Genomic DNA, 19,655 nt, shown 5'->3' with positions numbered 1-19,655 from the left:
TGTGTATAAGTGCAAAGTGTACTAAGAATGTAATGGACATTTCCACAATTATGTTGAACATAAAAAGCCTCCGTGCCATAGTTTAGAGAAATGAGAAAGGCACAATTGCACCGCTAGGTGGATTAAAACAGGTTTTTTACTACGTAACAGGCCGACGTCGGTATCCGGGTATCCACAAAACTAAAATGCCCATAACTAAGGTAATATCCAACAGATTTCGGTATTTTTGGGTGTTTTGGATTCAGGAACTCATCTACTTTTGGACTTCGTAAAAATGAATCGGGTTACTTCATTCGCTTTCTGGGAATCCGGGTTTCCGGAAGCAGGTTCCAGTGCTGGGGCACTATTTGCGAACTTCAACGGAATACTGGCAATACGGGTTTCAAAATTCTTGGCATTGCATCAGTAGGCTGTATCTCGTGGTTTTGGAACCATTTGATGATTTGACCCCGGAACGGACATTCCGGAGCAGGTTCCCGTGGGGCAGTGAGTGGCCATTCCATTCCAATTCCATTTTTTAAATTGCCATAGGGTCCCGTAACAATAAAAACAGACTCCCGAGACAATTTGAAGAGTTTTGATACTCATATTGCTAGGACATTATTAAAATTTACAAATCATACCCTAGTACTGGAACATTACTCCGGAAAATCCGGATTACTAAAAACCAGATCCATTCTTCCGGTTTTATTTTACAGAATCAAAAAGTGGACAAGTTCATCCAAAACATCTAAAAGTGTTCAAGTCGGTTAAAGGAAGCCATAGTTATGAGCACTTCAATTTGTGGGTACCCGGGTACCCTCGTTGGCCTGTTAAAGGTGTTTTTTTTGTTGGACACATAACTGTTAATTTTAAACATTTTGTGTTATTTAAGGTGGTTTTCAATCTATTCCACGAACGGTTATATTTTTCGATAGTGTGTCCGTATAGATATTATACCAATTCATACCAAAAGTAATTTTTAAAATCCTTTTTTTTAATAAAATATGCGGTTGGGGTAAGTTGGCGGTAACGCACACGGGGCAAGTTGGCGGTAGCATTTATAGTGCAAAAATTATAAACTAGATTCCCCCGAAGATGATGCCCAAAAGCATCGAAACGTCGGACAAACATTAAAATTCGTTCTATAGTTTTTCAAAAGACTGATAAAGTCGTTAAAAGAAAATTTATATACACCATTACAGTCGAAATCTTCATTTACGATATTTATAGGGTTAGATCTACCTTACATAGCCCGTTAAGAAGCAAAAGGGAGCACACAACATTATAAGATACTGAAAGTACTAGGTTTTTTCTTTCATATAATGGCTGAATTGTTTGTCAAAACCGGGACACTCCGAATATTGTTTCTTTTTGCTCTTTAATGCCTTAAATAAGGTGGAACCCTAAAAATATTACAAAATTTGGAATATCGTTTCAAATTCAACAAATAAGAATTGTTTTGCTGAATGCTGAGAAAAAAAAGACAATGAAGGGTGTCCCACACTACACCACGGAAAAAACGCTGTAGAAAATAACCCATTGGAAATTTTCTCTTGAAAATTTGGGTAGAAAAGTAGCTTGTTCACATTGTATTTTTATCTTTGTCAGTTTTTGGAAAATTTAAAAAAATGGCGTGACCCTAAAAGCAACGTCGCGAATTGAGTTTGCACAAGCACTTGGAAAATCCTCCTCATTGGGACATCGTAAAACAACTCGGAATCGTGCAGTCAACGGTGAGTCGTGTGATTTAACATTACTACCAAACTCTGAGCATCGAACAGAAAGAGAAATGCGGTCAGAATGGATCACAAGCGTGTGGTAAAAGCATTTAAGCGGAATCCCAATGGTCAGGGATGTGGCTCAAAAGTTGAATCTGTCCATGTTTCGTTCAGAGAGTCGATGACCGGGAGGGACTGCATACATACAAAGTGCAGATGGCTCCAAATCGTGACGAACGGTAAAATACGGTCGGAAAGTCACGGGCCCGGAAACTGTATACCCAGATGTTGACGAAGCCTCATCGTCTCATCATGGATGATGAGACTTACCTCAAGGCGGACTTCCGGCAGCTTATGGGGCTACTGTTCTTTACCGTCCAGCAAGTTTGATGTTCCGGAGGAAGTAAGGATGCAGAAAGTTTCAAAGTTAACCAATAAATATATGATTTGGCAAGCGATGTACTCATGTGGAAGACGGAGTGCGCCGTTCGTGACTACCGGTACTGTAAACGGGGAGATCTACCTCAAGGACTGTGTACAGAAGCGTCTGTTGGCCACGAGGGGCCTACAATCTTCTGGCCGGATATAGCTTCGTGCCACTATTCAAATGTTGTCCTGAAGGGGTACGAAGTCAACGGGCTCACTTTCGTACTCTAAAACATGAACTCCCGCCTCCCCCCAACGCACCGGAACTAAGGCCCATCGAAAAATACTGGGCAATTATGAAGCAGGTCCTACGAAAGCATCCCAAGGAGGTTAGATCTGAGGAAGACATGAAGAAAAAGTGGGCTTCCGTACAGAAGAAGCTGCAGCCAGATGTTGTACAGAACTGTAAGTTAAGCGTAAGGTCCAAGCGTGCGGTTATGGTATCGAATTTGAACGAAATAAATATGCCAAAAGCTTACTAATGGGTTATATTTGATTGTCTGAAAGTTGGAAAAGGATCGGTCCACTGGGTAATTTACTACAGAATTTTTTTTCGCGATGCAATTTTATGTGGGACACCCTTTATATTAGGTAAAACTGGATTATATAAATTTTAATATATCTATCAATTACTGAAATACGAAGGGAACGGTCAAACAGTAGCCATTTGTAACTTAGACAAGTTTATTGGTGTGATCAGCTGTGTTTAATTTTCAGTGCTAGTGCCTGTGAAAAATGACCGGATATCGTGGATATCATCAAAAATAATCGCAAGCATTCCTTTATACATATACTGCAATTAAAAGATTGCTTCCAGTGTCTTATTATGATAATATAAATAATTACTGATAACAAAAATTTCAATTTACAAATTGAAGCATTGAAGAATGAAAAATTCTTCCCAATATGTTTAGAATAGTTCCTAAAATTGTCCGAAAAACGTTTAAATTTAGGTTTTTTTTCTTTTCATATAATATAATATAATAAAAAATATAATATAATATAATATAATATAATATAATATAATATAATATAATATAATATAATATAATATAATATAATATAATATAATATAATATAATATAATATAATATAATATAATATAATATAATATAATATAATATAATATAATATAATATAATATAATATAATATAATATAATATAATATAATATAATATAATATAATATAATATAATATAATATAATATAATATAATATAATATAATATAATAAGTGAATGTACCGGAAACGTCCGGTAACTTATTTATGAAAATTGCAAACTATTCGGTAGCATTTGACAGATCATCAGAAAGTTGAATTACCGAATGTACTAATTGATACTATTTCCGAACTGATTACCGAACGTTCAGTTGTTGAAAGTGCAGCAAAAAAAACAGCGAATACTGCAAATTTTTTGCGTGTAAGAGAATAGCTGAAAAGTTATTAAATTTTAAAGAATTTTCTATATAAAATGTTTAATAACTTGATAACTGTTAAAATTAGGTATATGGTGTCTTCAGAAATTTCCTTTGTACTAATACTCTACAATTAAGCTGAAGACACAAAGTCTTCATCTTAATTAGTTTGGAAAATAAATTTCGTATATCACTTAGGGCCGATTTCTTCACCCTCGCTTAGCGCCAGGTACTACTTCATCTTTGAACGGTGTATTCCTATAGATGCGCATCATAAAGGTAAAAAAACTCTCCGACTGAACTACAGGTACTTCGAAAGTTAACGGTTTAGACGCTATTAATTTTGAGCATGAAAATGATGTTTTAAAACACTGTGCGACAGTAATTCAGTCTCCTCTAAATTTTATACTGATTTTTGATAATTTTTGCCTGTATCAGGGTGATTCGATTCGAGTTTTTGTTGCGCTCAAACAGGAGAATTTCACTCTTTTTAGCGCATGTGTGTGATTATCTGGGTTCTTAACAACGAAGCAAAGCTGTTGATGTCAATTGGTATGCATTCCATTGATTGCAGTCCGAGTAATTAATTTGTGAGGCACCCTCCTTTGTATGGTGAAAATAGACACTTTACTCCATATAGCATATGGAATTTCCACATATAGCGACATGAATGATTTCGTACAAATAAAAATAAAATATGCACAATCTTACCGTGAATCTTCTGCACCACACCGACAGCCAACGGATATCCCGAAGTCGTTTACCCATCGGTAATTTCAGAATTATATCGGAGTTCTCATGCTGTCCCAGTGCAGGCGGTTCTCTGTAATGGCAATAGAAAAACACAGGAATGAATTAGTAATCGACTTTTGGTTAAATAAATAAAAAAGCGCCCGAAACACATAATCGATCCTATTATGCAAAGAGTGAAAAGGTAGACCGGGAACGATATTCTATCAAATATGGAAGATTAATCTCCGTTGTGTAACATATACCTTTTTGCTCCTTTTTATTGTCGAGGGAAACGTTTTCTCTAAAAACATCTTGAAGAACCGAGCTCCAGTTTTTCAATTTCATAGATTAAACAGATTTAGCTGACTCGAAAAGCAGGGGAAAAGATTCATTACATTAGCAGACGGAATAGGTACCTACCTATACTTTTATGGATAAATTTCGAAATCGATGACGAGGACTTGTTGAGACAATGCAATGCCACAGAGAAACGAGGGCACAGAAATCAGCTTAATTCAACCGCCACCGCTTCGGGGCTCCGGCTGCAAACAAGGAAGGACCGAGGTGGGTTTGGTATATAGCAGCATTTTAAAAAGTAAGCAAAATTTAATGTTCATCATTTGCCTTTTAAGCCGATCCTGCCCGATTCTTCTCGGTGTATGGTGGCTAAACGGACGTGCCATTTCCCCTTTTTTCCTTTCTTAAATATATAGCTCACGGTCTATTTTCCGGCTTTTTCACAGACCCCGCTCTCGAAATCTTGCCGGTTCCTCCAGCGACAGCAGCATCAACATCGTCGACATCAAGTAAAAGTAGAAAAAATATCCACACGGTAGAATATGCTTTTTAGACAATTGGTTTTTACCCCTTTTTCTGTGCTTCGAATCGCATCTCGCCGGCGAATCCTTTTCTTCTCTCCATTATTGTTCATTCATGGGCATTTTAGTATTTGATGATATGTGTCATGTTGCAATTTGTGGGTTGCAGTTATTACTGTGGGGAGAAGGAGTGCAACTTTGGAACGATTCGGCATGTGAACAGGTCGGTAGAGCAGTCAAATATTAAAGTTGTGATTTTCGTCAGTGAATCTATTTTTCTGGTATTATTTTGGGGGCGATATATTTGTTTTCCTCAAGTTTCAACCGAAACTCATTTAATTCAAAATGTAAAACAATGAAAAAATGGCACCTTTAAGCTAACGCATACGTGCCTTATCAAATAAACAAATTGAAAAAAAAAACCGAAACTCATTCCATCGTTCAGTTATAGCTTTTATAATAAAAGTGACCAGATGATTAGAGTAGTAATGCGACACGCTGAATTCTTCAAATAAATTGAAAAGCATTTTAGCGAGAGAACACGTTGAAATAATCAAATAATGTTTTTGTTTCATATTGATAATAACTTGTTTGCTTCGGGCACGTTTATCTGTACTACGTTTTTAACGTTCTAATACAATATTGTTATAGATATGTGTGCTGAAGTCGCCAAATTTCTTTAAAATTAAATCTGAACTAAAGCATTTTAAAGGGTAAACTGAGCAGAATATAGAATTTGTACATATTGACTTGTATTGTTTCAGGCATTAACATATCAATCTACAATTTCTTAAATGGTCCAAATGGAAAAAAAACTCTCTTTTTGATTCAGCGTTATACCTAAAAAGCAAAATACGAATTTTACATTTTTTCAAATTAACTCTTGGAAATGTGATTCGTTTACTATTGCTTTCCAATATCAGTCCACCTGTCTTCCTTTTTACAATATATTTCATTTCAAGTTGCTATTCTGTCTTAATTAAAGTAGTTTTTCGCATAGGTTACATATGCACATCTTCATTAGGACCTTAGCTACATTGAGATATTCTCTTGGTTTTCTTTCGTCTGTTAATGACACAATTGTTTTAACATTTTCATCTCAACTTTTTGCATAATGTTTTAGTTAAACCCGTCGTATTTCTATGGGTTCTAATTTACCCAGGGTAGATTGATACACTCCATATCAGGATAAGTTGATACGAAAACAAAAGTCATGATAAGTGACAACAAGCTTTGTTGTGTAGCTTTTCTATTTTGTTTACTATTTAGTTTCAACTAGACCCTACATATTACGTACTTCAAATTTCACAGATAGATGCTCGAAGAAACACACTGTGTATTATTGAAGCTTATACATTGATCACGACTGATTGCTTTCTAATCATGTTTCTTCAACAATACTTTACACCAATCATCTATTGCTATTTCCCGTTCTTATGACGAAGGTGGAAAGTAGATGTCGTAATATCTTTGAACAGCTAATGAATTCAACCATAAATATATTTTTGTTGTCAACCTCCAGTAGCAATCAGTTTTTCATTTGGCTTACGTAGCATATTTGAATATTTCGGCATAGTTAATGTGACAAGGCAAACACTTTTTATCTTTATTTAGATATCCTTTCAACCAAGGCCGTTGACTGTCTTCTCCTCAACTTTTTTTTAAATGATAATATGAGTTTGTATAGTAGGGCAACAAAAAGTTACTTTGAATTTACAAATAACGAATTTCCACCAATTACATATTATCTGATTTCAAAATACACCCATAGTAACAAACGTTTTAAAAATGTGTACGGATCGAAAGGTGCCTATTTAGACTCTACACGGAAAAAACACATTCATAAATTCATGAACAAAAAATCATGATTTCGTGAACTGAACGATTTTTGAAAATCGTTACCAAGTTCCTGAAATTATGGATAATGAACCTCACATTCATGCTACTATTTGTTTTTTTCTTCAATAAACTAGTTCGCGCTAAAAATATACATAGTGTTACATTCCAATGTGTAGTTGGGTTACTGTGGTTCTTTTGCTGGATATGTTTAGTTTTCGTTATAATTCTTGTTCATTCTTTGGGGATACACTGGTTTGTATAAAGTATATTAACTAAGAGGACCGACATTTGAGCAATGTTCAATTTTCGTAATTTCTCATCACGTTACCGTGACATGTTATTTAGGAGTTTACCATCGGATTTTTCTGGCAGAGTAGCGCGATTTATGTTAATGATTTCAGGACTTTAGTGATTTTCGTAATTAAAATTCACGATATCGTGATATTTCATTCACAAGTACCGTATCTAATTTTTCTGGCAGAGTAGTGTGATTTATGTTCATGAGTTCACAATCTTAGTAACAATTTTCGTAATTTATATTCACGGTATCGTGATATATTAGTCATAAGTAGGGCGAATTGTGTTAATGATTTCAGGATCTTAGTCACGATTTTTGATATTTTAGACACGAATAGTGTAATTTATGTTCATGATTTCAGGGTCTTAGCGACGATTTTCGTAGTTTGTATGCGTTATCGTGATTTTTTATTCTTGAGCTCACTTTCGAATTTATCACATGGAGTAATGTGACACGTGTTTATGAGGTCAGCGATTTTATTTTATTTATTTTATTTTATTTTATTTATAACAGTGGATCATAAAAGTGTGACAGAGTCGCGTTATCTTGTTTTGTGTGCTACATAATGAATACGATTTGTGACTCTTTAATGTATTTTTCGAATACCAAGGTTTCGTTTTCATCCCGGAAGCTTATCAAATGAATAACGATGTTTGAGGTCCTAATAGTTTTCCTATATCTGCTGTTTGCACCTATTACTATATGATATTTCATGGAAAACCCAAATTTGGTTAAATAGTTCACGTATTTCATGACCATGTGTAGAGTTGTAACAAATTGAAAATGATTAGGGATATTTTCTAAATATCACAAGCCTAAGATATATCGTGAATCAAGCACTAGGGTCCATGAACCAGTTCACGTTTCTGTGAATAAGATTTCAGAATTTGCTAAATATTTCACGAGCACGAATGATGAGCTATGACTAATATACCAAGAATCACGAGCTAGCCCACGACTACATGAATAATATTTTGAGATTTGGTGAATTATTTCACAAGAACGAATGGTCTGTCCTGACTGATTCAATTATGAATCAGTTCACGTATTCTTGAATATTTTATTATTTTGTAAACTATTTCAAGAGTATGAATATTGAATCATGACTAATACATTAGCAATCATGAACCAGTTTATGATGATTGAAAGGATTCATGAAAAATCAGGGAATGTTAAATTAGATCATGTGTTATAGTCGGACTCTGACTAATGTTCCTAAATCTATTAACTAAACCACCAGTCAACCTTTATGAATAATGGTCATGAAGTAGTGAACTAGTTCACATGCAGAAGATCGATTTGCTAATGGCCGTGTCACCGGAAAATGCACAGAATGAAAAAATAAGATTATTGCGCTATCTGATTGAAAATATGTACAACAATTTTGTATCCAATTCCGTAGAATGTACAATTACTAACGAAAATAATGGATTTTATGAAAGCAGTAATTATCATGATTGGTCGGTACAATTCGACCAAGCAGCGAGCGTTGCTAGGATTGCCCCTTTGTCATCCAGTGAACCTCGACACGTATAAAAAGGGAACATAAGAAAAATTCATTAGTTCTGATGTTGTAAGCGTAGCAGCTGCTGCGTTTCATGGTAGCTCGCATTCTTCGATGGTAGGTAATAAATCCCATGACTGCCACCAAGCGCTAATAGTATTTCATTCCAATGATGTTTTACATGTCATCATGCTATAAACACAATGAAATAAATATTCGTAAAACCAGACTAATTGTATAACAGGTTGATGCATGACGGGATTTTTACATCCACATTAGGGCCGGTTTATTTTATATGCAGCTGAATGACGCCATGTGCATTTTACTTATTTTGTTTGCGAATATCGCTGCTCAACATGTGAAAGGCTCCATTAAAAGTAATGTCCTGGTACTGCATTCGTTGTCGATTATCATACGTGACAAGTACAAGGTTATCGCGAAAATTTCACTCTAAGAAATCTGCTTAACCTTCCGGCAGTCGCGCTAGTGCACTGAGTGTACACTGCTCTGAAAATCTAGCGAAATAGTTTTAGGGCACCAGCGGCTGCTCGTTTGGTGTAAAATAGGCGCGACTGCCGGAGGGTTAAGGTTTGAGCATATTATTATTCAGGAAAAGAGGAAGTAAAACGCGTCCCCTAAGGATATATGATCATGATTTAGCTATAGAACATAAATCAGGAGAACTTAATTAATGATATCTTTTTACCAACATTTTTCCCTGTAATCGCAATCATAACGCTTTGCAAAATGTTCAAAAACATGAAAAATCATTATAAATTACACTTAAAATGTGCAGGGCAAAATGCACTTGTGCGGAGGTAAACTTCACCACAACAAAAGGCCATAATTCACTACAACAACGGGACAGAAAGCTCGTTGGACAAACACTTAATTTTATTTTCTGTCGGGATTTCACGAAAGTAGCTTTAAATTGCCTTAGGTTATGCAATTATTAGGTTTTCAAAACAATTTTTCGATTACAGATTAAAAGGATGGTTAGATAATGTCAGAGACATAACACTTTAGGCTTTTAATACGAATGCTGCAATTTTTACTAATTTCAGAAAGGTTTTATTAAAATAAGTTATATCGGTATTTAATGGAAATAGCGAAATAATGGTACACGTATATCCGATTTTCTACTGTTGCCAAATGAATTGTTTCACTCTCATTAAATGCTCTTTTCACGGTTACCATAGTAGGATACATATGTTTTAATATTTTAGATTTCTATGTACGTGTACCGATATTTCGGGGTTTCAATTAGAAATAACGAAATAACTTGTTTTAATACAACCTACCAGAAGATAGTCAAAATTGTAGCATTCGTATTAACAGCCTAAAATGTATTCTGCTTCACTCCGGTTATGTCTCTGACATATATACCCATCCATCTTTTTTCCGTGCCGTTGCTAACCACTCCCTAATCTTATAATGAATTCAATCTTTATTAATGTCTCAAGTGTTTTGTTGTTATCAAAAGTCGCAATTGGACATTTCATAGTAGCCGGATGCATCACTTTCCGTCATTTACTCAAGATCCCCTTTTAAATGACATCAATAATGACCTAAATTAATACAGTGATGATCCGTTTTGATCAGCCAGTTTTTGGCAGATTTTTAATGCGATTTGATTGTTATTGAATTCGACCAAATTTGATGTTCATAAAGTAACAAAATTTCTTAGTTTTTTTAAAATTGGTTTTAATATGACCGTCACTTGGATTCCGAGAAGATGTCCATGGTTTTGTATGGTTCATCCATCAACTACGAATAATTATATATTTTCTTCATTTTCAAAAAAATTAACATATTTTGCTCTGTCTGAAAGTAGGGTAAATAACTTTGATTGAGACTATACGAAAACTGATCTTAAGTGGAATTTCTAAAAAAAACCTAGAATGCACAATTTTTATCGCAATAAAATATTGAATAAAAATTTTGACAGCATTGATATAATCGTCTCCAATATTTTCAATTATTATGTTTTACAATAAGAAAGCTTTAATTATTAATTTTCATGAAATCAAATTGCGTCTCATTCTGAAAATTCTCTAAAACAGGTACACCATCATCAAGATGGTTGAAGAGGGTTTTTAAAACGGAATCCCAAGATTTCGAAGCGGAACTAAACTACTTGGCAAGGCATCTTCCGGTCTGACCGTATTGTACGATATTTTGATGGTCTATACAATCAATTTGCTCGAGATGGAATGTTGAGCCTATTGGACCATTGCATCGTGGTGGAACGTGGATGAAACGAATTTTGTTATGAATCCAGTTCCGAAAACTGTTTACGCCAGACGAGGTGCCAAAGTTGTTTACAATGTCGAACAAGGCAAACCAAAAGAAAATATTACTTGCACATATGCCGTTAGTGCTGATGGGAACTTCATTCCGCCACTTCTCACTTTTAAGGAATATTTGTTTGCTGCTGCCAGTGCATCGGGCTCCATCGGTGCGAACTTTGGGTTCAACCAAACAGTTTCCGGAAGGATGAAAGGAGATGCATTTTATTTCTTTGTTACGCAACATTTGCATCCTCGATGGATTGAAATGGGGGTTCAAAGACCTATTGTACTAGTAGTTGATGGATACTCAGGACATCATTCTCTGAAGTTATACAAATGGTGCTATGAGCATGAAGCAAAGTTAGTTGTCATGTGTCCCAACTCGACGCATATCCTTCAGGTGCTCGATGTTGCTGTTTTCGGTCCCCTGAAATCAAAATAAACTGAGCTTTTCCAGAAGTGGAAATCCAACAATCCTGGTAGAGTGTTTAATGAAGTTGAGTTGTTAAACTACTCAAGAAGACTAAAGATGATATCCTTAAACAGGAAACCGTTGTCAATGGATGGCGTTCCACTGGATTTCAGCCATTTGACGTTAACGTCGTAAAAGTTAATCGTTTGACACGAAAGATAGGCACCATCGAACCATCTCCCGAAGCATTGGAAATCGTTGATGTCTTCGAACAACCAACCACAGGAAAAAGCGGGTTTCGAGCAGCTGGTGGACATTCTGATCCTGGAGAACTTAGTCTAGAAGCAAATGTGTCATCAATTGAAACCGATACATCACATAAGACTTTTGGTAGATTCGATCATTGCACTTCTTCTAAATTAGTAAGTTTCGATACCCAAGAAGGAAATATATTTTGGATTTAGTCAACAGATCATTTATTTTTTTTTATTCATTTCGTTTATTTGATAGGCACAAATGCGTTAGCTTGGCGGTGCCGAATTCTTTTGTTTTTACATTTTGGATATTTTAAAACTAGGAGGTTACAATGTTGAAATATTTTTTTTAAAAGAGAAAAATTTTACAGCTACCTTAAGACTAGAAATAAGAAAAATTTTACAGCTACCTTAAGACTAGAAAAAAAAATTAAAGCAAGGAATTCAATAGTAATAGTTTTTTAGGAAATATTTACAGTTATCTTAAAACTAACAATATAGTTTGGTACACAAAAGGGGAACAAATATTTCTGAAAAATTTCACAGGTGTTTTAAAACTAGGGATACAATTCTATTTACAAGATGGGGGACAATAATTTTAACAAAGAGGTAAAATTACAACTATCTTACAACTAGGGTACGAAATACAAATTTAAACTTTTTTTTTCGGAGAGGGGGGCTTATTCAACAGATCATTTAATCAAGATCTCAATGATGAGAATCATTCACCTTACACTTCGAGTAGTAAGGTAGTTAATAAAAAAAAACATACGAAAACTTGTATCGAAAGCTCGTGAAGCAATAGATAACCTGCGTTTTCATTTACAACAACTCAACATAATTGAGCCCATCGAGGTCCAATACGTAGCGACATCTAGGCCTCGGAAATCTACCGACATTGTAACGTCTCCATCCGTTGTGACTTCTAATAGCCAAAGGAATGGTTTGAAGGTGCCATATGGAGTGATGTCAGATCTTTCTATTATCAAGGAAATGGAGAAACGAGAATTTGAAGAACAAGTGGCTAAAGAAGCAGGAAATTTAGAAAAAAAATAGCCAAAGCCGAACGCGAAAAGAAACTACTTGATGCTAAAAATGATTTTCTATTGGAAACGAAGCGTTTGAAATCCGCACGAGAGCTTTTGAGGACCTTGGAAGTTGAAGCTGCAGTCGAGAGAAAAACAGTAGCTGCGAAGAGGAAACTCCGTAATCAAAAAACTAAAAACAAACAACTTGTTGCTCCAGACTTCACAAAACAAAGGCCAAGGTTAGCATAACTGCAAATTTTTTTGAATTATAACTAAAACTTGTCCGAGCCCGACAGAATATGAATTTTAAAATGGCTGAATTCCAGATTTCATGAAAAATCACGTACCACTCTAATACCTAAATAAATTTAAAAGTATCATTATTGTTTAATTTTTTATTACTTGGCGCCTTGCTTACAATTTTTATATGTTGAGACAAGCTTAAGTATTGAAGTCCATACCTAGTCCCAATAAAAGTTATTTTTAATCTCATTCTAGGTGAGCATAGTTGTACATATATACAAAAATTAAAATAGAAGATTATAGTTCAACCAATCAATTATGAAACTTTATTAGTATAGCTTTTAATAAAAAGCGTGTCTTTCTACAAAACTTAAATCTTGAAAGCAAAATCGAAGGATATATTGGAATTGCTTCTGAAAAATCAATAAAGAGTCCCACTCAAGATCATTTACACTACAACTACTTGAATATTTTTCCAGATTTTCATAAAGATCCTAACAAATAGAGGGCACCTGCCTACCTAGATTAGTGGTGATCTGGTACTTTAAACTGACCATCAGTTTTTAATGGACACCCATATTGATGATGGTTTCCACTGTTTTGTGGTAACAGAAAACCGCCAATTTCTATTTCCAAATAATTTCAATTATCAATTACCGTCATCTTCTGACCACCATCTATTAAATAATACTCATATTGACAATGGTAATCATTATTTTATGGTACCCGGAGGCCACTGTCATTATTTCGTTAAAAGTTCGTTAGATATTAACACAGCAATCTATCTGAAGACTTTTTGCAACTTCTAATCTAATTTAATCTGGCCCGAGGATAGAAGTTCAGGTAATTCATTTTGTGTCGCGATGTATTTTTCAATTTAAACATGAAATATATTTTACTCGAAATAATTTAAAAAAAAAGTCTCTTTTACATTTGCTGTTAGGTAGCCAACAAATCATGGGTATTTTAATGGATTTTCCACTACCTCTTATGCGAAACTTATCTGTATGGGACCGATATGCGATCAGAGCCAGTACACATGTGTACGGATGTGGTCGTACGAGATATTATCAAAGATTATCCAGAAAATGCTTTTTATAAATAATCTCGAGAACGCTGCTTTGAAGAAAAAATGGACATTGTTTTTGTGTTTAGCGATGCTAATTTGTAACGTGATTTCCCCAAAATTTATAATCTGCCAACTGCCAGCTAACGACAACTCTCCCAGAACCCACAGGTTCAGACGTTCAACTCGAAAACTTTATTCGATAAGCCAAACGGATCAACACCCGACGCTTATAAAAATCCTTGAAAAAAATCTTCGCCTCCTGTATTCCGACCCTCCCTGCTAGCAATCCAAAAAGCAATAATGAACAGATTGTTGAGTATTACCGTAAAGTAGCGCGAAGGAAATAAACTCCCCGAGGCACGAGGACGACTTTGTTGTGGGAGGGTATGCAGTATAGCACCCAAGGCAAAAATCCAGCTAGACTGAGCGAAGGGTTTTACGCTTTGATGACGATGATGATGATGATGAAAAAGAGACTGTGCGTACCGAATAGATGGAATGAGTGGGTGGTGCGGGGATATGGAAACCCTAGGTGGCAATGTTGTTCCTAATCTTTGCTGAAAGCAGGCTCACGTTACACCACCACCGTGGTTGCAACGACCTTGTGTGGCTAAATAACACGATATCATAACAACCGAAACGTTGCAGCTCCTGTGATACCCTCTCCGAACATTCCGGCGACGCTTTGGCTGGTTCCGCAAATACCATGGATTCTCTGGTTTTTCACCCTGGGATTTGGTTAAATCCTAAACGAGCTGTTAGGGTGTTTCCTGTTTGTGGTTTAATGATAAAACAGTTCAAAATAGCTATCATACTTTTGATGTGTGCCATATAGTTTAAATTGATTGGGCGATTTGATTTAAATAATAAAATGCATTATGCTATGAATATGTTGGGTATAATTATTATTATTATCATAATCATAATCAATTTTGGTTCAACCTACTTTGCGTAAATCTCTTATTTATGTCAATTGAACCATTCCTGACATGCAGCAAAGATAAAAATGACACTAAGAACCCCTCCTGGATCGTTGCAGCTCTAACATACACCGAATGGTTCATGGAGCCAGGGATTCACATTCTGTACCACCAGAAAAAAGATGTTCACTGTGCTGTAGTCGCACATATTTTTTCAATTTTATTTTAACTGTTAAGTCGTCTGTTGTTTCGTTGATGGCAACACAAATCCCTATAAAATGTATTTGCAGAACATGCATTGCATATACCTGTTTATGTATAGTGGTTAGCATCCTCGAAATGGAACATCGAGACCTTTCCCTTTTCGCTTGCCTGTCGCCCCGACCGATGCAGTAATCTGTGCTGGAAAACAAGCGTAACGAAACGAATATCTATCTCGGAGATTACACTTCATTAAATAATGATCGATTAGATGAGTGCGCCATGAAAACTGAATCAAGGGTGCAAATGCGGAGAGGGTACTACAGAAAGGTACGTATCAAAATTCGTGAAATTCATGAAACTAGAGCGGATAACCAATGGCAAACTGTCGTTTAGGATAGGTCGATGATCGTAACGTATATTGAGTAATCAGCATAAATATGCTGCTATCTTTAACAACGGCATTAACTGGCAAATAGCAGTAAATATACGTTTGGCATGCGTTACTTGTAACATCATCTATTTATACAGGGTGTTTGGTTCATGAATAAGAATCTCTCGAGGGGTGATTTACTGTCATATTTGGAGCAAAAAATCGTTCTACACATACCATCAAATCTCAACCGTTACAGAATTATTGAACTTTTTGTGTAAAAAACTTGTTTATCTTTAAACATCTCTAACTCAAAAAGTTTACCTCGTATTTTAAATATTTTAGTGCCATTGGATAGGTGAGAAAATTTTCTATTGAATAATGTTTTCATGTCTTTCAGATAATTAGTTTTAATTACCTTTTAGTTGTAAAGTAGTTAAAAGTTAGTATTTTTGATGAGGTTTTTGTTAATTTTCTCAAAATAATAAATTATGATTATAGCAATATCTATTATCCAAAAGTTGGGTTTGGGGACGATACATAATTTGTTCTTCAACATAATATCCCTATCTCTTCTAGTTTCCTTGTAATTTGACTTCTAAACTTTTCCTGTAATTGACTTGCAAGTTCTTAAAAGACTCTAATCTAAAAAATATGCTTTATATCGCTATTATCAGGGATTTATTGGAAAGCTGAGAAAATTTCCTTTCGATGTATGTACAGATATCTTTTAGTTAAGTGTATTACATGACTTTTCACTAGTAAAATAACTCAAAATTTACGTTTTTGGTGATTTTTGTAATTATTCTAATTATTAATCAACTAAATTTATCGTCACTATTGTTCATTTGGTGCCCCTTAATATTCTCTACAACTTGTTATTTAACACTTTATCCCTATCGCTTTTCATTTCGCTGCAATTTAATAGTTAACACAGCATGGCCTTATCACAAATGCAGTGGGTTCGAAATCGTTGTTTTTGCATATGCAACGAGAAGATAAAAATTATTTTGCTTCGAAACTAAAAGAGATAATTGAATGGAGTCAAAGAAAGAATTGTAGAAATTGCTGAGATGCATTGATTCTATGATAATTATGGTGAAGTTTATTATTTACTATTTTAAGAAAATAACGAAAATGCTAATAATAACACTAACTTTAAACTAATTAATCTTTAAAAGTATACTAAATTCACTTAACTGGAAGGTATTAATACATTTTTCTCTGCGAAATTTTCCTGGCTTTCGAATAAAAATAAGAAAAGGTACAATAAGTGCCATACTTTTTCAATAAGAGCTAGTATTAGTGAATATGAGATAAAGATATCCAAGTTCAATAACCCAAACACACGAAAAAAAGTCAAGATAAGTATATCATGTCAAAGAACAAATTATACAACTTTTCAAGACTAACAATTTGAATTATTAAAATAGTGATGTTAACTATTAATATTTTCGCGAAGTGAACGAAAAATCGATCAAAATTACTGTGAAAAGATTACTTAACCTAATTAGCTGAAACATTTGAGGACATTTTTCAGTGGAAAATTTTCTCACCTATCCAATGTATCTAAAAGATTTGAAATACAAAGTATATTTTTTGAGTTTGAGCTATTTTAAGACAACTAAGTTTTTAACACAAAAAGTTCAATAACTCTGTAACGGTTGAGATTTGATGGTATGTGTAGAGCGATTTTTTGCTCCAAATATGACAGTAAATCACCCCTCGAGAGATTCTTACTCATGAACCAAACACCCTGTAAAGAACGATTTTTCACGGATTTCGATTAACAAGAGTTATCCATGATTTCTTTTCCATAAGTTTACCCTAATCGTTTCCGATGTATTATGGGGTGTTTCTATACAAGATATAAGAAAGATATGAATGTTATGAATATCAATTAATTTTTTTTTGTTTGTTTATTTGTTGTACCAACACCAACAGATCCCTTGGCCCCAATGGTGGTTTTCTTAGCCTAGTTACATTTAACGATAGACCATTAATCGTATTTTTAGTCTAGTGGAGGTCAAATCCTGTGGCAACTCTATTGAAAACTCGCTGAAGTCCGGTAACAGCGCTGTGGTAACCGTAGTTGGTTCTCCTAAAAGGTAGTTGCAGAAGATAGTTGGTACGCAATGTTCGAATGCGGGCTTGATTATTCAGGCGTTCTAGAATTGTAGAGCAATCCACTCTGGCAGAGAGTAAGCCCGAGATGAATAGGCCTCGAGAGCAGTCCCTCCGAATGCTGAGTGTATCAAGGTGTATTAACTGGCAACGGTTTCCATAGCTCGGCACTTGGAATCTGTTTCGCCATGGGAGATGTCGAAGGGCAAAGCGTATGAACCGGCGTTGGGTAGCATCGATTCTGTCAATCCCGTTCTGGTAGTATGGATTCCAAACCGCAGCACAATATTCTAACGATGAGCGGACCAACGTGTAATATAGCGATTTAAGACAGTATACGTCCCAGATATTTTTAGCTATTCGGAAGAAGAACCCAAGCTGTCTTGTTGCCTTATCTACGATGTATGAAGTATGTGGTTTGAACGTTAGTGCTGAATCCATTATGACTCCGAGACCCCTGGCGTGAGAGTGTCTTGGAATGCTCGAGTCGAAGAAATGGTAGTTAAACTGAGTCGGATGGCGTTTCCGCGTGAACGTGGAGAATGAGCTTAATTCTGTTTAGATCACACCACATACTAAAGCTCTGAAGAATCTCGGCATCGGTTTTTCCCGTTTTTGTTGAAAGAGTTTCATGTCTTCGGCGAAAGAAAGGCGGGGCCCTTGTAATGTGATATTGATGTCATTAAAGTAGAGGAGGAATATTACTGGACCGAGATGGCTTCCTTCTGGGATGCCGGATGTAGCGAAGAATGGAGCAGATAGATAGTCCTTTATTGTGATTGCTGATTTGGAGTTGCCTTCTATCAAGCTAGGAACGAAACCAGCGCAAAAGTTGTCCATGAATACCGAGTTTGTCCAGCTTCGCTTTTGCAAAATGGTTGATTTTGTCAAAGGCCGCAAATAGATCCATGTAAATAGCCCGGGCCCCATGGTGGTGGATGAACGCTATGTGGGAAGCTGAGCTGCAAGCAACCGGGCGGGTCATAGGTGGTGGATAATGCTTAGTCGCGATAGCAACTAGTTGTGATTCGCGACCCGAACCAGTAGCGGGGGCTGACTGCGGGTGTGGTAGGACGAGGTAGTGGGCTCTACACGTTCTAGGCCTAAATACCACATGCCCTAAAGCAGCCCTGACAACTGTGCCTATCAAATAAACGAAATGAATATAAAAAGCCCTGACAAGGCGAGTCAGCGCCACCTTTAAATAATCGCTTAGCCCAAATCTCTCTCCTCCCGTGATCCTTCAGCGTTACTGCAAGGTTGGCGCAGGCCTAGCTAACCACCCATAAAAATAGCATGCTCAGGAAGTTCAACAAGAAATTCCGGATGGACAAAATTGGCACAGACATACGCAACGGAAACGGACAAGAGACTGGAAACTTGGGACATGGAATTGCAGGTCCCTTAACTTTATCGGGAGCACTCGCATACTTGCCGATATAGTGAAAGACCGCAAGTTCGACATTGTGGCGCTGCAGGAGGTGTGTTGGAAGGGGTCTGCGGTGCGGGTCTTTCGCGGGAACCACACCAGAGCTGCGGCAGTACACACGAGCAGGGAACAGCTTTAATGGTGGTGGGGGAGATGCAAAAGCGTGTGATCGGATGGTGGCCGGTCAGCGACAGAATGTGCAGGTTGAGGATCAAGGGCCGGTTCTTCAACTTCAGCATAATTAACGTGCATAGTCCCCACCTCGGAAGTAGCGATGACGACAAGGACGAATTCTACGCGTAGCTGGAGCGTGAATACGATCGCTGCCCAAGATATGATGTCAAGATCGTCATCGGCGACCTTAATGCTCAGCGTGGCCAGGAGGTGGAATACAGACCGGTAATTGGAAGGTTCAGCGCCCACCAGCAGACGAACGAGAACGGCCTAAGACTAATCGATTTCGTCACCTCCAAGAACATGGCCATAAGGAGCACCTTCTTCCAGCACCGCCTCCTGCACCGATACACCTGGAGATCACCGCAACAAACAGAGACGCAAATTGATCATGTTCTGATTGA

The 19,655-nt window shown here is 36.2% G+C and overlaps 1 protein-coding gene across 3 annotated transcripts in view; it reads right to left on the bottom strand.

Moving 5' to 3' along the window:
- The window catches only part of LOC131677584 (protein Skeletor, isoforms B/C), a 197,695-nt gene that overhangs the window by 20,106 nt on the left and 157,934 nt on the right, over window positions 1-19,655 (bottom strand). For all 3 annotated transcript variants that reach the window (XM_058957475.1, XM_058957474.1, XM_058957473.1), the window contains exon 4: window positions 4,254-4,365. In XM_058957475.1, the coding sequence (XP_058813458.1) occupies window positions 4,254-4,365 (112 nt within the window). The remainder of the gene's footprint in view (window positions 1-4,253; window positions 4,366-19,655) is intronic.

This window comes from Topomyia yanbarensis, chromosome 1, assembly GCF_030247195.1.
Source record: "Topomyia yanbarensis strain Yona2022 chromosome 1, ASM3024719v1, whole genome shotgun sequence".
Classification (NCBI taxonomy): Eukaryota; Metazoa; Arthropoda; class Insecta; order Diptera; family Culicidae; genus Topomyia; species Topomyia yanbarensis.
This window is presented reverse-complemented; position numbering and strand designations above follow the sequence as displayed.